Source organism: Dermacentor variabilis, chromosome 7 (genome assembly GCF_050947875.1).
Source record: "Dermacentor variabilis isolate Ectoservices chromosome 7, ASM5094787v1, whole genome shotgun sequence".
In the NCBI taxonomy this organism is placed as follows: domain Eukaryota; kingdom Metazoa; phylum Arthropoda; class Arachnida; order Ixodida; family Ixodidae; genus Dermacentor; species Dermacentor variabilis.
In genome coordinates this window covers 36,655,416-36,671,498 of record NC_134574.1, presented here as the reverse complement: position 1 = coordinate 36,671,498, position 16,083 = coordinate 36,655,416, and the positions used below count along the sequence as shown (strand labels likewise).

Here is a 16,083-nt window from a genome sequence, read left to right as displayed (position 1 = left end):
GTATGAAGCTCTATGACTGGGAGGAAGCAGAAGCACAATTGACCCTTTTAGATGAGCCTACTCGAGCATACTCATCTCACTGCTGATGCTGGCCGTGCCCAAGATGATTCGGGAACATTTAACCACAGTATACAGATTGGGCCATCTACTCAGAAGTTGGCTAAACTAAAACTTTATGCTAGGTTTTGTTTTTATGTGACAAAAAAAAATTTTGTTATGGGGTTTTACGTGCCAAAGCCACTTTCTTATTATGAGGCACATGGTAGTGGAGGACTCTGGGAATTTCGACCACCTGGGGTTGTTTAATGTGCACCTAAATCTAAGTACATGGGTGTTTTCGCATTTCGCCCCCATCGAAATGCGGCCGCTGTGGCCGGGACTCGATCCTGCGACCTCGTGCTCAGCAGCCTAACACCATAGCCACTGAGCAACCACGGCGGGTATTATGTGACAAAGGGTGCAACAAAACTTAGCAACTCTTGGTGTTGCTAGCATTTCTTGTTTTCCAATATGGCTGACTGGCACAAAAAGCCTGCATGTTCTTTGAGTGATGCAGTGATTCAATTTCTTATGAACTCGGATTCAGAGCAGTTCTATGTTCATGACAAGTTGTCTCCAAAGGAACAATGACAGTGAAATGAAGATGCCATATCTGAAATATAGTAATAAAATTTGTTTCTGAAAAACCAAGTTGCCATAGGAAGTGTAATTATTCTAATCAATGAAATTAATTAGCACTATCTCTGAATTTCTTTTTTAATATCAGTTTAAAAATAGAAATTGGATTTGTTGCACCTTGAAAAGAAATTCGGTACTGAAAGGGTTAAGGTAAACTTTGTTTATGCTATAGAGCAGCCCATCATTGCAATCTGCTGCCACATACATGTGCTACAGCTTGCAAGGGGAATCCTGGACTTTTGAGCGTCGTTATGCCAACAAACACCTTGACCAGTGATTCCACGCCGGAGGACGTTGCTAGTGTATGGGACTGTGTATATCCTACTGTACAAAACATCGGCTTTTTATTACACTGTGGGCTTTAACGTCCCAAAGCTGCACAGTGAGTTGCAAAGGATGCCATAAGGGGGAGGGGGGGAGTAGTGGATTAAATTTGACCACCTGCAGTTCTTTAATGTGCATTCAAAGAATGGTACATAAACATTTTTTCATTCCGATCCCATCAGAATGGGGCCGCCGCTGCTATGATCGAACCCGCAGCCTTGTGCTCTCGGCAGCAGCGTAGTGCCATAGCCACCAGTCCATAACAGCAGGTGCAGTTATTCATCAGCAGTGAAAGGCTCAAGTTGTAATGCCCTGTTCTGAAAAAAAAAAAAAGAAAGCTTTGCATCATTAGATGTGCCTCTTGCATTAAAGGGACACTGAATAAGTTGAGCTGTATCAGTTAATTACCTTTCTTTGGTACTAAATTGCAGACTCAACTGAAGTTGACATCTATGTAATGTGAAGCGTTGTGTAAATCGCTGCAGCCCGAGATGTGCTTTGTCATTTTTCTATTGCCTAGTTTCTTAAAGGGACACTAAAGCGAAACAATAAATCAGTTTAAACTAATGGAACATTGTTTGAGAACCCTGCAGTCAGTGATTTAAAAAAGATAGTTTGATTATTAAATGAGAAAACGGAAGTCCAAGCATCAGTATTTGAATTCGCGCCGAAACCCCAGCGCTGGTACGTCAGCGTGACGTCAGGGATTCCAAAGTATGTTTTCGCATTTGGGCCGTGCTGGCTGAATAAAGGTTCCTGAAACTTGCCATGTTTAATATTTGATTCCTTTAGAACACAATGTAGTCAATCTGTACCGCTATATATAATTAGTAGGCCCTAGAAGATGCCATCAAAATCCATGACCTCACAGCCACCAAGTGCGGGAACTTTAGTAGGCGTTGCCATCCGTATTTCGTTCTTGCGCTTTTTCTGGCTTACCAAGCGTCTTATCGTGGTAAGTGTGGTGTTTTTAGGGTTGTAGAAAGGTAATTTACTGATGCAGAAGAAATCGTTTTTCACTTTAGTGTCCCTTGAAGTCTTCAAATTACTTTTTTTTTTTTTTTGGTCGAGCGCTCAACTACGACAGTTAAACATTCAGGCACATGAAGCTCGCACAGAATTGTATATTACCAGTGCCAGAATGTGATGCTGGCGCAGCGAAACTTGACGCTCGCTTTGGGTTGAGCATCGAAGTTATGCGTCAGCACCGTTACCACTCTACACACTTGGCTTGTTCTCCCCCATTGTCCTATGAGCGGCCACTAACCAAAGCATTAGTTACTTCCCATCCTTGACTGCAGATGGTGGTAGTTGTCTGCTCCATTGATCCACGAAAACAGTAAGGTGAGGTACAAAAAAATAGCTTGACTCTGAGAAGAATGCTGTACATTAAAAGTCACTCGCGCTGTGATAAAATGTATGACACTGGGCTGAAATTCCTGCTCACTTTGACGTCACAAAATTTGACGGCATAGTTAATTTTATTTATTGTTAAACATGAATTACATTGTATACTAAGGAGTAACAAAGTGATGTTAGTAAGCTTGAAAAACTTTTGCTAGTGCAAGAAGATGCTTGGAAATCCTTGACATCAGTGAGAAAAATAAGAGGATTTGAGGGACTCAGTTTCAATTATTTACGAGCATATCAACAGTGTAGACATTGAAGCCAGAGAAAGCATAGGGCACATTCATTGTTATGTTTAATCGTAATTTAGAATCAATAAGGAAAAAGAAAATGTCAGTGCGACGATTTACCTCAAGTGAGAGCCAAACCCACCACATTGCACGCGCGATGCTTTACCTCAAGAGAGCTAGCTGTTGGGTCACTTGGTATGTGGTATGTAGAATGGAAACAGTGCAAAGAACAAGTCTGTTCTTTGCAACGAGGTACACATTAGCGTGAGGTGGAAACAAAGACTTGGTAGGAGAAACTAGGAAAGAACAGAGCTTAGCGCTCTTTGCTACTCCTTTCTTTGTTTACATGTCATGCTCACATGTACCCCCAATACTTCAAGTAACTTGCCCAACAACACGTTCTACTGTGTTCTTTGCACTGTTTCCATTCTAAAGGTGCATTGCCAATCCGCCTCTTTCGTAGCGTGACGGCTCATGCGCCCTGCCATAGCAGATTAGTCGCGAAACATTTTGGAAGGGTTGCACATGTTGCTGTACGCCGGAAAGTCTCCCGAAAAAAAAAAAAAAATGAAGTGCTCAGACGCGCTGCTGCAAACACTCGTGCCACGTACCGTGTTGAAACTCCACTGGCAGCTTGACGTCGTAGCAGTGCCGAAAACATGCGGTGCGTGAGACTACAACTCCACTTTAAAACAGGAAGTAGCCAGGGCTTTGTCTGAATGGTTCGAACTGCACCCTGAGCCAGGTAGTTGCCACCTTTCATTGATGGCTAGCAAATTTAACGAAAAGCCTGTGCATTACAGTAGGGCGACACTTAAAAACATTACGTTGCTGATGATGTCTCCTTGCAGCGTCGGTCCTGACTTGCTGGTGGTGGCAGCGCATGCCTGACTTCACGTACTCGTTTAAGACGTGGTAACACTAAGTCGATACGAGACTGACAAGATGCTCACGTCACCGATTGACTGACTATTCAGTACAGTGTGTCACTGAAAGCATTTTATCGTACCAGGCCGACAATGACGCAACCGACAAGCGCGAGTTGTCGCACTCTGGCGGGCGTTCTTGTCGACGGCACCGACAAAATCAATGTGCCGACCATCGTTCGGCTGAACCCTGCGTGATTGGCCATCGAAGTAACAACACGATAGTGACACGCTTGTATATATAATTAATCGCGCCCAGGGCGAGTCAGAACATGCCTACGAAGTTGAAATGCACAAGCTTCAACCCTCTGAAGCCGTGCACAAGAAGTTCAAGCCAGTGTTGATCCTGTTAAGCGAAGGTTAAGCCTGGCGTCGTTGTGTTCGTGCACCCACTAGTGGCGGACATGAACTGAAATGTAAGAAGTTAGGACGAAGGAAACTGCTTTTACAGTTCAGTTCTGTCTTTTACGATTTGAAATCAACTACACTTCAGTTCGCATGACGCATACACAATAAGCGGCAAGCAGCGACACAGAGCTGTGCCAACATCTGTATGTCACCATACCGGTAGGCTGGTGGTTGCATTCGCTACATAGTGGGTGGGTCTGTATATGTTGTTATGCTGGCACATTTATCAATTCCAGCGATGTACTGTTCACCTCTGCGTCAAACAGGAAACAAGAGACGGTGCATTTGGTACACAGCAGCATGAAAAACTGTGTCACTCAGGTATACCAACGGTATCAGTGATGGCATCCGCGTTTTCGCGAAAGAACAACACGGCCTACATATGAGCACTTCATTTATGTGAGCATAGTTTTCTCTAATGATGTTTTATGGTATGCACAAACTGTAAGTATGATGGAGCTACAGAAAAGTGACAATCAGAAATAAATTAACAGCCCGTAATATGTTATCTGGATCACAGTTGCCGTTGTTTAAGTGTTCGGTAGCTCATATTGACTCGTCTCAGGGTGGAACATGGTACATATGAGGATATGTCTGTTCTGCTACGTTTTGACATTATTTCACATCAGCGATGCACCTTTTCCACAATGTTTGACCCTAACAACGATGTGTGTCTATAGATGTAGATGTAAACTAGTGCACCGCTCCGATAAATCCGCCGCAGAATGCTGCACTCGAAGACTTCTTGAATATGCCAAATGTCTAAACAATGTTTAAGAAGAATACAAAAGCAAGCTCCAAGTGCAGAAATTGTCGACAACAAACTTCAAGGCAGCCGTGTTGGCAAAGGAACTCAGTGTGCCTCTAACGGCCGCACTGTTTACACAACAGTGCACTCTAGCCTGCTCGCCTAATAGTCATTGAGGGCTTCATGGCTTCCAGGACCGCCAATCAGCCCCGGAGAAGCCATTAATAATGCAGGGTGTCTACCAACCGGGAAAACCGGGAAAACCGGGAATTCTCAGGGATTTTGAGTAGTTTAGAAAAACTCAGGGAAAACTCAGGAAATTTGTCCCTCTATCAGGGAAAATTAGCTGTAATTTCATTGAAAGGGTCGAAAGTCGCGGTAAAGCTGGCTCGAGCAAGACAGAAATCGTAATGAATCGTCTTTGACGGCCTGTCGTCGGCTGGAGGAGTTGTCAGTGTACAGTCAACGACCGACTTTCCGGATTCCCGATAATTTGGACGGCTTCGCGGCACCACCACCACGTACACCATAGAGTCAGTGTATCAGAACGTCTGAAATTTCGTACGCAAGAACTCTTCGCTGTCCGATTTTCCGGACGTTTTGCCATGACCGCAGGTCCGAAACGGCATTAATAAAAGCCACCACTGCTGGCATTTTGATTACCTCGCCGCCTCAAACCGGTGCTCTCGCACGCAGATCCGCTGGCAGCCGTAGCCATCGCTGCGGCAACGCTAGGCCTAGCTGCTTCAACGTTCGCTATGAAGCTTCTTGTCATTGGGTGCAGTGTTCTTTATTGAGAGAATTCGCTGTTTTCAGCAATGGCACTGAATCCGCCTTTGCGGTCCTCGCGATTGGCTTAGAAGCTTGGAAAGCACGGTGCGATGCATAATGCCGGTTTCCGAAAGTCAGCTTCGCCTCTGTACAGGAATGTTACTTGGTAAAGCGTACGCAAAAGTATTGCAGTGAAGCGTAACAAGCATGGGAAGGGGCTATTGCCACAGGACACAGTATGTATTCCTTAATTATACACACGTACACCCCGTATTTCCCGTCACAACACGAGCACCGATATGCCTGATACGTGTACCGACAGGCCTTCAGAGCGTTTTCGAATGTGCCTGTGTCGGCTTGAGCCCTTAAGGGCAGTAAATGACATGCATTTATTTTTTTTCCAATTGGCCGATTTTTCGGATGTTTTCGCGGCCCATAAGGAGTTCGAAAAGTAGGACGTGGACTGTGCAACTGACCAAGAAGATTCTTCAAATGGTCCGTGGGGCGAACGAGTGACGGAACGAGTGCAAGAACAGAAAGGTCCTACGCATTGAGGAATGAACGGGAAAGGAAGCGTGCTGCCGCCATTTTGAAGGAGCTTGAGCTCAAAAAACAAAGTGTTGGCTGATGCCGAGATGCAAGTGTCCCTCATCCAAACCAAAATAAACTCTTTGAAGCAGTGAAACAACAATGAGGCGTCGTGCGCGGGCTGAGGAGAGTATGTCAGGACAGTTGCGGTAGACTTACGAGCTGTTGAGAATGAATCTCAATTATGACAAAGTTCAGACCTCATACCACTGAGCTTACTATCAGTTGATAGAAATAGCTCATATTCGAAAATATTTGCTTTTGTATGGATCTCCTTTTTTTATTCGTATCTTAAAATGTCCGACTCGATTTGCAATTTTTTTCAAAGACATTTTATTTGCTGTGCATTTTACTAACCCCTTCCTTCTATTCTGTTCTTAAATAACATGAACACTTCTCCTTAGTATTCAAATTGGATTAAGTCGTTTTTTATATGCTTACTAGAGAGTGAGCGCATCGGGCAATATGGTTTCAGCTCGTCTTCACATAAAACAGTTCTGCATCACTCAGGGAATTTCGCAAAGGCATTCAGGGAAAACCTGGAAAACTCGGGGAATTTGGAAATGTCAACTTGGTAGACACCCTGTAATGATTCGTGATCCACGGAATGCACAACTGAAACGCAATCAATGTGGCCACATGAACACAAATCAAGCAGCAAAAACCCCGGCACCCTTCCAAAACATTTAGAATGCTGTGCGGCAGAGGGCAGCACAGGAAAATGAAAAAGGCAGATTAAGCTACCATGGCAGCTGCCCTCCCATCCATTTTCCTGGGTGTGTATGTATGCATGCATCACTAGCCCTGGGAGTGTTAGCCAGTACCACCTGTGGCCATGGCAATGGTTGTTGGACTTCCTTTTAACTGCTGGCATCACACTGGCACTTACCGGCACTGGCTTCGGTGCGAAATATAAAGAAATATACATTCGTAATTTTTATTTCTAGTAACCAACTTCATGTCTTGAGATACAGTTTTAAAGGATTCTTGATCAGTCTAAACAGGTTTGACAATTCTCTTCAACATTCCTTTAAATTTAGCCAGTGTAATGCAACCAACGTATACAATTATAGGTTGACTGCCATCCAGTAGTCATACAGCTGTGGTAATCCTTGCTGTTGTCGCTGTCTAGTAGTACGTGCATTAGTTTGCCGCTGCCCTTGTTCAGGTAATGAGAGTGGTGCTGGGGTCATTAAGAGCTGCCTAATGATTTGGAGTGAAAAAATTTATAGTTGGAGCAATGTCTGATGACTACTGAAGGCCCTACTTCTGTTTAACGCATCAAGTAACAAACAATGGATGCACATGACACACATGAGCAAAAGCAGGCTTGGTGGCTTGGCCTGGTTTGTCACGCGGTTTGGCTGCAGCCTAGGATTGGTGACTGACTGCTGGATTGACTAGTCTATGACGTGTGGTTATCTAACAGCCAATTCTTTCAGTACTTTTGTTGTGGAGGAGACGCAGGCCAAGCTAAGGCACATTGTGGAGTCCAAAAAATTTAATAGTGTGTGTTGTGAAAATCGTTATGCACCATTTCATTGGAATGAATGGTGGTGTTGAGAAAATGTATAAATAATCAAGCTTGTCTAAATTTGTCATGCCCTAAAGATCATCCGGCAACAGTATAAGCTTTCTGTGAACCACTCTGTTATTTTCAGCTTTGTTCTACGTGTATTTTGCTTTATTAATTAGCTCTTGTAATTTTGTTTCCACAGGTGGACAACACAGATGCTGAAGGACGCCTTATCTTGGCTGACGCTCTCTGCTATGCGGACACCTTCAACCCCAAGGCAGTGGTGGACATTGCCACCCTCACAGGTGGGGTGTCTTTAACTAGCTGGAAACCTGACATGATGACCGGTTCTTGGGAGGGTTGCGTTGCCAGTGGGGAACTGCCTGGCTGCCTGCGCAGGGAGAGAGTAGGAGAAAAGATGAGGAGAGGGTGGAAAGGAGGAGGGCGTCTGCCTTCCGTCCTTGTGCGGCATGCGCAGGAGCACACAAGTGCAGAAAAACTGCATCGATTGCGATAGCAAATTATTAGACAGCTATACGAACTAAAGTTAGTCATTTTATCAGCTGATAAACTGCTGTAACTAACTAAATTAACAAGCACATTATCACATGTACACAGGGAAACGCGAACACATCTCACTCAATGATTCCGGACAGTCGATGTCATAATGCTGGCGTAACGAAGAGCGGCAGCAGCATCAACAGAATTGCCCTTTGTGCTCCGACTCACTTCGTCACGAACTTAGTGGGGAGAACACGGCGCACACGAAGCCACCAGTCCTCAACGCAGTTAGGCTTGTGCCCACCGCAGATCGCTGTCAATATAGGGCCTGCGCAGTAGAGCCTCCTCCACCCACTGCCTTTTTTGTAATGGAAGACGGTGATATTCCTCCCCACGTTCTTCCCTTATGTGCACGAGATTATGCCGCATCTGCTTACCCTCGCAAGCTTTCACTTGCACCTATGGCATACCGTGCATGGCCACATCGTGGTGGCGGCAGAAATTTACCCGGAGTGTCCATATGCAGTTAAACTTTGATTTAACGAAGTCGTTAAAATCGGCAATTTGCTTCGTTATATTGGAATTTCGTTCTATTGCAATTCGGCCTTTTATGCAAATAAGTACAATCACTGATCGATTTTTCTTACACGGAAGGGGGCCGCAGAATTTTCCGTATTGTCGTGCAATCGGTCAAAAGAAAATTTGAGTGAGAAAACAATTAATTTGGATAAATTTGGGAGTTGGCGAATGATACAGTTTCATGCCACGTAGGTCAACGATATCTTCTCAGCGGTACGAATTAAGAGAAGCCAGCCGTGCTTTCTCATGCATTCCGCCCTCGCGGCTGATAGCGTCACCCGACGAGGTATTCGCTCCTTGCTGCCGGCGCCTTTCCGGATAGCGCTGCCCGCACTGGGACAATGCTGTCAGGAGAGGTGCCGGCAGTGGGGAGCGAATACTTTGTCTGCCTCTCGCTCCAACGGGTTATCAAAACTCGAGATTACACAACCTCCCATACTAAACACGCGGTAAGACAGCTTACGTGGTGCCACGCCATCTTGGCATGGCCAGTCTTTGCATACGCGCAAAATTACCTCTAAAGCAGGGAGTGCGGCTGCATATGCACTCAGCCGCACTTAGAGCCATGCGCAGCCACAGCCGAGACGCACACCGACTTGACCCCCAATCCACGCCCACCCCGCCCGCATGCGTGTGCTTGATCGCGTTGCCGCGAGCTCGCTCCCCTCCCCCTCTTTCCCTTTGCTCGCGCGGGAATGCAACACTCGTGAAGCCACCATCTCTCTTGTCTCGCCCTCGTACATCTACACTCGCACCTAAAGCACGCAGTGCATGGGGCGCAATAAGATCTTATCACACTTGGACTTTATACGGAACATGATGCGGCTCCACTTCGGTGGTCACTCTTGTAGCGCGGCGCGTGATGTGAGAGGTGCATTTGCAAACAGCCGCTTGTAATTCCATCATTTGACCATCTGCGTCTGCGGAAGTTTTCATTTATTGTCTTGTCATTCCTTTGTGGTGGCAGTGAAATTTCGTTAAATTGAAATTGCATACAAACACACTTCGCTAATTGAGGTTCTAAACACATGGTGTTCTAAGGACAAGAGGGTATGAAAAGCTAAATACTCCGTTATATCGAGAATTTCGTTATATTGGAAGTTTGTCATAATAAGGTTTAACTGTAACTGCAATCGCAATAAAATATGAGATTTTGTATTTCCCGCAAGAACACAAACCTTCCCCCCAGCTTTGCAGCAGATTACTTGTGCTTGGCGCTGCTGCTGGCACCATCCTGCACATCCGTGCAGTTCAGCGTGAACTTTCAGCTGACATCTGTCTGGTTGGGAATAACTAACTATTAGGGCTGAATTTGACATCTACTGAAAGATGCTGGATGTTAATTTCCAATGTTTCGAAGCTGGACTGCCTTCCGCAGGGGTGAGGTCGGTAGAGCCAGAAGTGATGCTTGCAAACTTTCACTTTCGCTTTTGTCCTCGCTCCAGCTGGGCTGAGATGCTGTCCCCTGCCCGGCTGCTCTGCCAGCCCAGTGAGATGAATTATCTTCCAGAGTGCTTCCGTAGAAACCATGGAACTTTAATCGTATATGCAGCACAGTTGTCGAGTGCTTGGAAACTTATGACCACAGAATTGACCCTGACCTTGCAATCATCCTAGAAGTTGAAAGAAATCCTGCAAGACACCTCCTTTTGGAGTCGTGGCATATACAACAGACAAGAAATAATTTCAACTTGTCATTAGGGGCTCTTCTACACTAAAGTACTTCGCGATGCCACTGCCCAGCTGAAGTACGGACAAAAGAAAAAGAAAAGTTTACAAGCAACGCTACTGGCTCTACCAATCTGACTCTTGAAGGAGGAGCCAGTTCAACTTCGAAATGTGGAGAACTTAAAAAATTAAAATCTTTTGAATCACGGCCAGCAAAGTCAGAGCCACACATTAAAAGTGCTCCCCTTTGGCATTGGGCAGCGCTGTACTTCTTCCTTACAAAATGCTTCACTAGAAGTCTACAATGTACAATACGTAAATAAAATAAATGAGCATTAAACGATGCTAATTTGTTCAGTTACATTTTGAAAGCTCTACTGCATTACAACAAATGATTAACAGAGTGAACGTAAGAGTGGGGTTGAAGATTAATATGCAGAAGACAAAGATAATGATCAATAGCTGGACAAGGTAACGAGAATTCAGGATCGCCAGTCAGCCTTTAGTCTGTAAAGGCGTGTATTTACCTAAGTCAATTACCGCATTTACTCGATTCTAACGTGCCCTCGATTGTAACGTGCACCCATTTTTCATGACCCCCCAAAAAATGGAAGAAAAGAAATGCCCTCGACTGTAACGCGCACCTGTTTGCCGTCAAGAACGAAAAGTCCTTCACAGTACCGCACACCTCATTCTTTCTTACAGAAATACAACTTTCTCTCATTTGGAAAAAACAAAGATTTACTTCCAATGCATGAAAGTTGCGATAAATAAAAAAAAAAACTTACGGTTTCGCGCGAAAGGCAAAGCCTCGATTACGAGAGCAAATTAGTAGACAGCTATGCGGAAAGTAAGGATAGTAATTTTATCAGCCATATGAACTTTTAAGCATTCGCTTACTAACTAAATTAACGAGCATGGCGTCACGAGCACACAAGCATGAACACGTCTCACTCGTTGACCGCAGAAACTAGACGCTGGAGTTAGGAAGTGTAGTAGCAAGAGTGAGGGAATTGACCTGCGACTAGAACACAGCATAGTGCACCTAGATACGTAGAATCCTGTCTCCGCTGCAGCTGACTTTCAAGATAAGGGCTGCGCCATACGTAGCAGCTACCGGTGTAGAACGCCTCTCCTGTTTGCGCCACTCCCGCATGCGAGTTTCCGGAAGTCCGAACAGCCATGATGAGGCCCAATTTCCATCCATCTCCGCACACGTGATCGCTTCCCTTTTAATTCCGGCATCATGATGAACTATGTATGTCTTTGCAGTCAGCACTTCCATGCTGATAGAGCAAACACAGAAAACGGGAAGACGGATGGTGCACTAACCTAAGCCAAAGGAAGCATTGCCTAAGCACACCTACTACAGCACATGGAGGAAGCTACGGCAGCTAGGCTTGAAGCGCGTATGAGGCGGCCATTTTGAAATGCCAATGGCGATATGGTAACGCAGACTTAGCGCTGTACTCGATTCTAATGCGCACGAAATTTTTGGACCCGTTTCATTGAAAAAAAAAAGTGCGCATTTGATTCGAGTAAATACGGTACTCATAGGGGACCCCGATCATAAGAAGGAAATTCACAGAAGTATAAAAATGGGTTTGAGTGCATACGGCAGACATTGTAAAAGCCTGACTGGACACTTACCATTATCTATCTAAAGAAAGGTGTACAATCAGTGCATTCTACTGGTGCTAACATATGGGGCAGAAACTTGGAGACTGATGAAGCTCGAAAACAAGTTAAGGACCGCGCAAAGAGCGATGGAACGAAGAATGTTAGGCGTGACATTGAGAGACAGGAAGAGAGCGGTGTGGAACAGAGAGCAAACAGGGTTAGCTGATATCCTAATTGACATTAAGAGTGGAACGAAGAAGAAGCGCCGGTTAGCCCAGCGCATCTCCAGCGTATAAAATGTCACAAAGAAGTGCCGGTCAGTCAGGTGCATCACCAGTGCTCTACACGCGGGGCCGGTTCTGACTGCTCACAGGGTTTTGACTACCGCACCGAGTTTGACCTCTCACTCCTTGCGTACCCTGTCAATAAACACCTTGACAAGAGAAAGAAATGGAGCTGGGCAGATCATGTAATGCATAGGTTACATAACCAGTGGACCGTTAGGGTTACAGAATGGGTGCCAAGAGAAGGGAAGTGCAGTCGGGAACGGCAGAAGACTAGGTGGGGTGATTAAATTAAGAAAGTCATAGGCACTAGTTGGAATCAGTTGGCACAGGACAGGGGTAATTGGAGATCACAGGGAGAGGCTTTTGTCCTGCAGTGGACATAAAATAGGCTGATGATGATGATGATTACTACAATAAAAGTGCAAATTTGCTTTGCTTTCTGCACTTTGCAGGTGCTATGGTAGTTGCACTGGGTGCAGGTGCAACTGGCGCCTTCTGCACTTCCAATGCCCTCTGGAACCTGCTGCATGAGGTGAGATAAAAGAATAGTGTGGCACTCAGTTTGTCTGGTGACCCAATGTAAGTAACTACTAGATGTGTTGCCAAGCACGTTTGGTGATTTATATTTAGTTAAGTAAGGATGTGGCCATCCTTTTTATTGAAAGTTGGAAACATTTAGAATTTGTGGCTGTTTTTAACAGCAAGCAACAAAATTAACTTGAAGGATGGGAAAACTTAACATATCTTCTAAATCTTTCATGTTGTGTAATGTTTTCGAGCAAGACTTGCAGGAAGATGAAATCTGTTAATCTTTTAAAGCTTTGTCGCTAGGCTTGATCATTTAAGTCTAAGATTAATGCATTGATTACACAGTCATGCAAGTTATGACACTACTGAAAGCCATAATTGAAAGAGAAATTTAAATTGAGAGTCTTCTCATATTTTTTAATCCTTTCACTTCCGCCTCGATGCTCTACCGTGCCTGGTGTTTCGGGGCGCATATTTTCACTTCTTTCAGTGTGTTGAGTGTTGTTGGAAAATCGCTCTAAAATCTGCTACAGATATTGCATTTACAGAATGCCTGGTTTATTTCGTTCACAAAAGGCTTGTGCTTTAAGTGCAGTAAAAGAAAGTAGAGAGTAAGTGTAATAAAGTTTATAACATTCTGGAATGCGGAGTGCACCTTTGTGTGTTTTGCACTCAGAGCACCTCTTAGACTTTTGGATGTGACCCTTTCAGGCTAAGCACAGCCTTGAATGGTAATGCTATACCGTTTTCGGTGGTATGTGCTAAAAGAAAGTGCCCACTTGGAAGCCTGTTCGTTTTTCTTGAAGCTAGTACTCTGTTTGCAATGGCTACAAACAGAGCGGGGTCTTGCAAGTGGGAAGCTTTGCATTGTTTTACAAAGAACTGCTGCTGAAAGTGCAGACAAATGTGTCCATCTAGTGTGCGAAACCTAAGACAACTGGATGATACCCGCAGTGTGCTGCCATCTATTAAATACTTGTCAAAACATCTGCATTAAAGGCAGCCAGCACAGCACCGGCTATCTGCACTTTGTTCTTTTGTGGTGTGGTCAGCTCATCATTATCTGCAAGAGCGAATAGCGAATAAAGTCATTGCGAATTGGTTGTGCTGCATGGTAGATGCCAAAGTGCTAAAAATGTGCAAAGGTGTTAATGCCTTCTGGCTCTGTGACCTGCTATCACAGTGATCATTCTGTTTATATTTTCTTGAAACAATGCAGGCAAAACAGTACTTTCCTCTTCCACTGTAAAGATGCCTGCATGCAGGGCATTAAAAGGCATTGCACTGCACCTAATTTCTGCCTGAACTCCATCCTGTTTCATTACTGAGAAGACGTGTTTCCTGCAGTAGGCGAGAGGGGAGGAGCAATGTGGCTCCTATCATGTGTTTGGATAGTGAGAGAAAATTGTTTTGGTAGGTTGAACAAGCTTGGCCATGAGTATGTATGCTGTTTTCCTGCAGAATTTACAGCATATATAATTTATATTTGCTTTCTTTCCTTTATGCATTCTCTCTTTTCTTTTTCATTTTAACTGTATTGTTATGTGATGTTCTAGGACAATAGGATATGCTGTTCTAGAACACTGGAGAAAAATTGTTAGGTGTACTTTCTTTTGGATGCATTATTTTTAGAACACTGGAACGTGTTCCTCTAGAACTAAAATGGGGAATGTATTTTTGTCAGACTGGGAGGTATTCTTGAGAACTGCACATTTGACAAGATTAAAAACAACCAAAGACTGAAAAAGACAAGCACAGACTCGCCTTACTGACGTTTTATTTCACTTATAGTTGTGAGTCTGCGCTAGTCCTTGTTGTCAGTGTCTTGAAGTGTGTAGTTTTCAAGAATGTAAGTATGCCAATTTAGGCAGCTGTCTATACTTTTGATGACAGGTACTGCTTCAGAATGCTCAAAGTACAATGCTCTAGAAGAATGCCACAGCTGTGTCTTGTGCTCAACTGGGCATTCATGACTACTTGGCGGGAGAGCAAGAGCAGGTTCACCCATAGTGTGGTGCCGTTACCCGGGTGTTGCGCAGGCTGGCCGTGTGACAGGTGACCGGATGTGGCGAATGCCCCTGTTTGAGCTGTACCACAAGCAGATGACCAAGACCACCGTTGCGGACATCAACAACATCTCGAAGCAGGCCGGGGCAGGAGGTTGCTGTGTAGCCGCAGCCTTCCTCAAGGTCTGTCCCTGTTGGAACGTTCCTTTTCGTATTTGTCTATTTTCTGCACAGGTCAGCATACTCACTTAGGGGTAGGCTGACTCATACTTCCTACATATTTCACGGGCGTAAGATAGAGCGTTAGTAAGGGGTGAAGGGCACGAGGAGACATGAGTACGAATAGGAGTGAGTGCCAGTCAATGCCAGTAACAGCGAAATTCTGTGATGGTGTGCGAGTGGACATGAGTATGAACATGGGTGACTGTCCGCAATTGTGAGTTGACCCAAGTATGTGTATGAGTGGATGCTGGTAAGTGTGAATGTAAGATACTATAAACACGAGTGGGTGTTGGCGAGCATCACTAGAAACATAAGCGATGGCTGAAGAGTATATGAGTGCACCTGAGAATGAGTGAGCACATAGCCTACAGAAATATTAGTAGTAAGTGAGTGACTATCGTCAACTCTAGAGCAGGTTGTGTATTTACATCGTGCTTAACACATGAAAGTGTGCAAACTTCTTTATAAACAGTGAACATTTATAAAAATTGAACACCTGAGAAATATATAAATTTTAGCACTTCTTATTAGAGTTAAACCTCCATATAATGAAGTCGGTAAACTCGGCAATTTGCTTCGTTATATCGAAATTTCGTTCTATTGAAATTCCATCTTTTATGCAAATACCCTAAGTGCAGTCACCGATCGATTTTTCTTAAACGGAAGGGGCCGCAGAATTTTCTGAATTATCGGGCAATCAAAAAAAGCAAATTTGAATGAGAAAACAATTCATTTTGATAAATTTAGGAGTTGGCAACGAATGATTCGGTTTCATGCAACGTACGTCGATATCTTCATACAGGCGGCATGAATTAAGTGAAGACAACGATGCTTTCACGGCTCATAGCGTCGCCCGCGCCGGAACGACATTATCAGGAAAAGCGCCGGCAGCAGGGAGGGAATGCTTCTTCTGCCTCTGGCTCCAATGGGTCACCGAAACGCAGGATTACCTAACCTCCTATACTAAACGCTCGGGAAAACAGCTTACATGGTGCCACGCCATCTTGGCACGGCCATTCTTTGCACACATGCCAGATTACCTTTAAAGCAGGGTGTGCGGCTGCATGTGCACTCAG

At 44.6% G+C, this 16,083-nt stretch overlaps 1 protein-coding gene across 1 annotated transcript in view; it reads left to right on the top strand.

Moving 5' to 3' along the window:
- Positions 1 to 16,083, top strand: part of LOC142587406 (cytosol aminopeptidase-like) — a 97,410-nt gene that overhangs the window by 68,886 nt on the left and 12,441 nt on the right. The window contains exons 11-13 of the mRNA XM_075698401.1: positions 7,799 to 7,901; positions 12,704 to 12,783; positions 14,819 to 14,968. Coding sequence (XP_075554516.1) covers positions 7,799 to 7,901; positions 12,704 to 12,783; positions 14,819 to 14,968 — 333 coding nt within the window. The remainder of the gene's footprint in view (positions 1 to 7,798; positions 7,902 to 12,703; positions 12,784 to 14,818; positions 14,969 to 16,083) is intronic.